Consider the following 7,323-nt stretch of genomic DNA (forward strand, 5'->3'; position numbering starts at 1 on the left):
GCCTAATGAGCTTTCTAGCAAATGTAGCAATATTTGAGAATACTAAGAGGAAAAATCCCTGAGTCACCCAAACACAACAGTAATAGTGGGATAATTTACACTGTACACTCACCAGCTCTAGAATGAGGGTCCAATACTTAGATCACTGACTCCACCTGACCTTATCTGAGTTGAAAACTGCTAGAGCACTAGAATGTATGCTGGACAGAGCAGTAGAATCATGTGCCAGGCTTTTCTAGCCTAGGCCCGCTCTTCCTCATCTCTTAAAGCCTCTGCATACCAAACTGGATATGATCTGGGATCACTCCCATTGATGCTGGTCAAAAACATCAAGATTTTCATCTTGGTGGTTTCAGCATAGGCTCCTGGGCCCCAGAGGAGCTCATAGGAAGGAGGATGGCTGCCAGACACTTGCCTGTACTCCAGGTACCCTTCTTGTACAAAATCATCAATGATGAGCTTCCTGGGTTCCCTATATATGAAGTGATCATTCCCAGCATATAAGCCTATATTATTCAATACATCCCATACCATGTCCTCACTAATACAATTGCCTTCCATAAATATTATGCTCAATACCATTATCAGGAGGCCTGTCTTGGGTATGCCCTGGATATCAGTCATCATCCCATCATAGGTGAGCTCTAGGGCTATGACAAGGATGTAAATGTGTCCAGCAGGCTCTACTTCCTTCATGTCAATGCCAAAGACTAACTGCATGCATTCTGAGGCTTCTCTAAATATCACAGGGAAGTGGTCCTGATAATTTCTAATGATATTATTCAGCCTTATTCTACCTTGGTGACTGGCTCCTTCATTAGATACTTAAAGAGCAGATATTTCACCAACTCATCTACTTTTACATCTATCTCATCTTTAGACAATGAAGCAGCACATGGTAGGGCCTCTGAGGAACCTTGACTCTCCTCAGTTTCAGAGTCTGCACTTAACTGGCTACATGGAGATGAGATCACGGCAGTGCAGGAGGAGCCAGTTCCTAGAAGACTATGAGAAGGACTTGATGTCCTGGAAACAGCAAATCCCTCCTCTGAGGTGCTTGATGTTATAGCATAGTAAGAAGAGGAAGAACAGAAAGAAGATGGGAAAGAGGAGGAACAAGTAGAAGAGGATGAGGAATCTACCTCCTCTATCGAAACTGGAGCACTGATTAGGTCCTGTGTCTCACTTTGGGCCTCAGGCTCTTTCTTCCTCAACCATACATCGCCTACGCTTTCGAGGTCTAGGCATGATGATTCTAGTCTTGAACACCAAGCAGGAACACAGTGATTTAGACCCAGAGACCTAGGGGAAGAAGAAGAGAGTAGAATTATTCATTGTTGACAGTCACCCCACTGGAAATGCTAACAAAGGCTGATAACAGGCTTTCTCTTGGTGATGCTCTAAAGCCACAAGGATTCCTATCTCCCCATCAGGTCTGTCTCTTGAGAGACTAAGGCAAGTATCAACAAGTTTCCTCAGAATGTAACTGGCCCAGAGTAGAGGCTTCAGGGTTGCCAGAAGCTTGTATGGGGCTAAGCAGAGTGGGTCTTCTATGTTTGGGGCCCATGTGACAAATGCACAGTGTGTGCCTCAGCTTTGCCCCAGACACTGCCTGGGCTTTCCCTAGTGTCTGACCTGAGGAAACCATCTCAGGCCAAGACCCTCATCACCTAGTTTCTGTGAGAGAGGATGAGCCACCCCATAGCCATAGAGTGCAAGGCCAGTACTTGACTCTATTCTGAACAGGAGCCTAACTTCACTGTGAAGAGTTGCTCCATGCTAAAGTGTATGGTTCTCTCTGTGCTCACTCTGGCTTCTCCCTTGTCTCCTATCAGTAACTGGACTCCACCCATCTGCTGGCCTGAGGCAAACTCCTGGACCCCACCCATCTGCTGGCCTGAAGCAAACTCCTGGGCCCCACCCATCTGCTGGCCTGAGGCAAACTCTTAAAACAACTGCTCACCTCTCTGAAATAGAACAAAAGACAGTGAAGGTGCTTTCATCAATTAACAACTATTCAAAGATGATGGCAAAAGGTGTCCCAGTTAAAAATATGGTCCATGAGTAGTGGATGGGGGATCTGACCAACCCTCACCTTGATGGCTCCACTTCCTGTGATGGCCTGAGGCAACCTGCCTTGTGCCAAAGGCCCATTTCAATGAGATAGAGGAAAGAGGAGGGGAGGGATTACCTCCATAACTCCTAGGGCCCCCTTCAGCTAACCGGATAGTAGTTGGGGGCTGGGCTCCATCTGTATACATGATTTGACTCACTCAGTTCTTACCTTGAGTCCTGGCACACCTGAGATCCTCCCTCTGATGACCTGAGTCACAGTTCCTTTGACCAGGGTCTTCAGGTCCCTGAGACCAATGTCCTAGAAACAAGACAAGGGGTTCAGACTGACAATCCTGTCCAGGAATATGGGGGTCACAGGGTTTCTGTGGGCCCACAGATGTGCTCTGAACTGGGGTTACTTTCAACGATCCCTTGGAGTTTTCACCTAGTCTGATGAGAGATCATGGAACCCCTGCAAATAACCAAGGTCATACATTCAGCTTAAGTTTCTCAACTCCAAGAGATCCTGAAAATAATCAGGAGGTCCAGACTAATCTCTGCTGTGTTCATTTAGTGCAGTGCATTCATCTGATATGCCCTCTCTGACAGGCTCCCTTTACACTAGAACTCACCTCATCTGTTGTTCGAATCTTAGATGGCTTTTAATTAAAAACCCAGAGCCAGACATCAGGGTGAAAGCATAAAGATCAGAGAAGCAGATCAGCCAGCCAATAGTTCTTACTTCTACAAAATACTCAGCCTAAAGAGAGTAAATTCCTGTTTCCTCATGCCTTATATACCTTTCTGTGCCCTGCCATCTTTTGTAGCTGGAATTTTTCTGGTCCTGCCTGGCTCATAGTCAGGACAAATCTCTCTCACCTGCCAGTCCCACAGCTGCTCAGACCCAACAAAGTAAACACACAGAGACTTATATTGCTTACAAACTGTATGGCCATGGTAGGCTTCTTGTTATCTAGTTCTTCTATCTTAAATTAACCCATTTCTATTAATCTATACTTTGCCACGTGGCTCATGGCTTACCGGTATCTTACATCTTCCTTGTCATGGCAATGTCTCTCTGCCTCAGCCTTTCACTTCCCAGAATTCTATTCTCTGCTTGCCCTGCTTATACTTCCTGCCTGGCCACTAGCCAATCAATGTTTTATTCATTAACCAATCAGAGCAACACATTTGACATACGGAACAGCCCACAGCAATCTTCCTGGGATTAAAGGCATGTGTGCTTCCCAAGCATGAGATCTCAAATGCTGGAATTAAAGGTGTGTGCCACCACTGCCTGACTTCTATGTCTAATCTAGAGGCTGGCTCTGTCATCTGATCCTCAGGCAAGTTTATTAGGATACACAATATATCACCACACTCATCTTCCTAAAGACCTCAATCTTCTTACCTAATGTAGTTCAAGTAAGTTTGCCATTTAGTTCCCCTGAGTGCTGGTCCCAGGCACAGCCAGACATCACAGTCCTTTATTTCTGGGCTTCAGACACTTGCAGTCATCATGAGAAGTCTATAGCTTGGATCTGGCTCCTTCTGGTACTCCTCCCTTTGCTCACCCTCTAAAGACCTTAACCAGGGTTGTCACATCCTTGAGACCTTCTATCCCCAGTCTTGAGGCAGAAAGGAGAGCCATCCATAAAAACCACCCTTCCAGGGTTTGCCAGGCATCAGAAAAAGGGCAGAGCTTATTTTGGAGACAATGGGTACCTTTGCATGTTCAGTTCTTACCATGGCTGCTCACCTTGATTGCTGGCACCTCCCCTGTTAACCAGGTATGGCTCTCTCTGCTTCTCTAGAGATACTCCTCACTCAGTCTCACCTTCCTGAAAGGCACAGAAATTAGGATAGAGCCCATCTGAATACCCCTGGGGGTGTTTCTTAAGACTGGCAGAAAGAGCAGGGGTCCACTCTTGTCTTGGGGATTCTGAAGTGTTTCATATTTACTTCTCACAAGGCCCATGCTGACCCTCAGATCCATCATTCAGGGCCAGGCCACCTCTGATCCCCACCTTATGCCTGAACATAGTGCATAGTCTTCTGGTCTGAACTGACAACAGAGACAGCTTTTATATGCATATCATCAGGGGCCTCCTTGCTCCTTAAGGGACCCTGTACCTTACCTCTACAGATCGGAGGCCTTCACCTCAGAACAAGGCCTTTGCACTCCATCTGGTTACTTTGACCTGAAGTACAAGGGGCTTATTCTTACAAGTGGGCCTTACTGGATGCCAGGTTGTATTAATTGAGGATCTTCTATCCAGAAAATATCTCCACATCCCACCTTCAGCAAGTGTGATGGTTATCTCCCCTCCAGGAACCTTACAAATATCTTTAAGTATAAATGTAACCGTCTTGTTAAATAAGAAACACAGAACCAATTGCAGAGTTAAAAACCACAAGGTCAGAGCAAGAGCTGAAAACCTTACCCTTCACTGCTTCTGCTGTCCTTCCTCTCCGCAAGAGACCTACTTCTGTGTGTCCTATCTTTTTTAGAGACTTCTGTTCTGTTTTCTCATTGGTTGTTAACCCAGCCACATGACCTCCTCATCACTGCCTGTTTGTACAGACCTCCAGGTCTTCTATGGTTGCTATTGAGATTAAAGGCATGTGTTGCCATGCTGGCTCTGTCCTTGAACACACAGAGATTTACCTAGCTCTGCCTCCCAAATGCTGGGATTAAAGGCGTGCACCACTACCGCCCAGCTTCTGCTCTGGCTTGCTCTGACCTCAAGGCACCTTTATTAACATACAAATAAAATCACATTTCAATACAAATAAAATATCACTATATTTCCCGAACAAAGTGCATAGTCTTCTGGTCTGAACTGACAACAGAGACAGCTTTTATATGCATATCATCAGGGGCCTCCTTGCTCCTTCAGGGACCCTGTACCTTACCTCTACAAATCGGAGGCCTTCACCTCAGAACAAGGCCTTTGCACTCCATCTGGTTACTTTGACCTGAAGTACAAGGGGCTTATTCTTACAAGTGGGCCTTACTGGATGTCAGGTTGTATTAATTGAGGATCTTCTATCCAGAAAATATCTCCACATCCCACCTTCAGCAAGTGTAATGGTTATCTCCCCTCCAGGAACCTTACAAATATCTTTAAATCCCCAAGATGTGAAAGTAGAAGGGTGGAACTCATTTTCAGTGCCTACTTGGTGACATACTAACGAAAGAGGTTAAATTGCATTGTCTGGAGATTCTTTAACCAGAAAGTGAACACTGCAATCCATGCAAATCTCTTAAAAAGCACAAAAGCCCTTACATGGCTCTCTCTCCTCCAGAAACCTACAAAAAAGGGCCTTATTCTTGCAAGTCACCACATGAACCATCCTCAGAGCTCCAGGACCTCACAAAATGATTCTAAGTACCCCAGTTCACTGGCTGTGGATGCTAAAAAAGAAGGAACCAATTTCTTCAATTTAGCCATTTGTATGCCCCTGCCTTTCTATCTGGGGTGGGGCTTCTGCAACTCCCCGCTTAGCTCCCACCATGACTGAAAGACACCAGTGCTCCTCCTTTATCTGAAACTCCTAAATGGCTTCTAGGTACCTAGTCCTTTGAGGACTAGGGGCATTCCTCCCTGTGGACCCCAATGGAATTATCATTTTGGTACCTCTCTGGATGAACTGAAGCTGCATTCTACTCACAGCTTCCAAATACACACTGAAAGGGAAGCTGCCCTCTATGCTAAGGACCTCTAAACAGCATTCCTTCACACCGCCCACAGTGACCATTGGGCAAAAGGCTCAATAATATCCCTGGACCATTGTTTAAAACTGTGCTCATCCAGGTAGTGATGGCGCATGCCTTTAATCTCAGCACATGGGAGGCAGAGACAGGTGGATCACATCACAGGGGTACAGGCACAATTTGAGGTTCCCTGTACTTTAACCCCAGGCAAGAGCAGGTTTCTTTATGGGAATCTCAAAGTGGACCTCACTTGGTGCAATGCTATGAAGCTTCGTAATCAGTGGTCCCTCTACCATGATAGGGTCCCTTTCCACCCACCCTAATCATTTACCTCAACTCCGAAAGTGCAGCAAGGCTGCCTCCCTTCCATGACCTAGTCCCCCAAAATCCCCAGATGCAGAAGGCTGGGGAGGGGCTCTTTTCCACAAATCAACACTGAGCAATCTTTTAAACTCAAGGAACCTCACAAAATGGCTTTTAACTTCCCACCCACTCCAGTACCCAGACATGGAAGTTTGTGGAGGGGCTTTTTTACCACAAGTCAACACTGAACACTAAAGCATCTTTTAAACTCAAGGGACCTCACAAAATGGCACTGAGCCCCCAAAGTACCCAGATTTGGAAGTTTGGGAGAGGGACTCTTTACCACTAGTCAGTACTGAGGTGTCCTTTAAACTCAAGGGACCCCACATAATGACTCTGAATCCCGCCCCCGGCCACTAGAAGTGGAAACTAGCAAAGGGGCTTATTCCCACATGGTCCTCAAGGTTTGATTCAGGTCCCTGAAAGGGACACATTGTAGCTTGGGCCTGTGTATGTAGGACAGCTTCTGAGACACACTTTCAGCTCTGCTCTGGACTCAGAAAGTATACCCATGTCTCCGGGAACCTCAGAAATAGACCCTGTGGGCTGATGTCCACCGCCAGATTCCAGAGGGAGGGGCAGGGGCTGGTTACCATACAAAGACCCTGTTTGGGGCAGCACACACCACACTGACTGAACCTTAGTCCTGGGGACCTGCTAACCACAGCTGACCCTCCACAGTCCACTCAGGACCCACTTCCACCCTGCTAATTTCCCTCAGGGAATGCAGCTATCGGGAGTTGGTAGTCACAGAACTAGATGGTTCCTGTTTATCCGCGAGGGCCCCACCTGTGTCTAGGCTGTCCACAGGCACTAGCTGCCTCAGTAGAGGGCCACCTGGCCTGAAAGGGCCCATTTCACTCCTGCTTAAGTGCTCACCTCCAGTCTGAAAGTGCAGCAGAACCATCTCCTGAGTAGGAGCCTCACAAAATGGCAGAGCCTCCAAAGTCCCCAGATGTGGAATGCTGGGAGGGGAGGGGCTCTTCCCCACAAGTCAGCTCTGAGGCATCCTTTAAACTCCAGGGACCTCACAAAATGACTCTGAAACTCCCTCACCCCCAGATTTGAAAACCTAGGTAGGGGCTCATTCCCACATGGTTATCCAGGATTAATGCAGGGAACCCAAAAGTACACAATATAGCTTGGGCCTGTGTATGTAGGGCAGCTTCTGAGATACATTTTCAGCT

At 46.8% G+C, this 7,323-nt stretch overlaps 1 protein-coding gene across 1 annotated transcript; it reads right to left on the reverse strand.

The window, feature by feature from the left end:
• Positions 1 to 240: 240 nt before the first annotated feature.
• On the reverse strand, positions 241 to 1,248 carry LOC118573576 (melanoma-associated antigen 10-like). Its single transcript, XM_036173858.1, is given in 3 exon segments — positions 241 to 789; positions 792 to 1,205; positions 1,207 to 1,248. Coding segments are annotated over 3 exon segments (1,005 nt in total).
• Between the last annotated feature and the right edge of the window lie 6,075 nt (positions 1,249 to 7,323).

The sequence above is a fragment of the Onychomys torridus genome, chromosome X (genome assembly GCF_903995425.1).
Source record: "Onychomys torridus chromosome X, mOncTor1.1, whole genome shotgun sequence".
Classification (NCBI taxonomy): domain Eukaryota; kingdom Metazoa; phylum Chordata; class Mammalia; order Rodentia; family Cricetidae; genus Onychomys; species Onychomys torridus.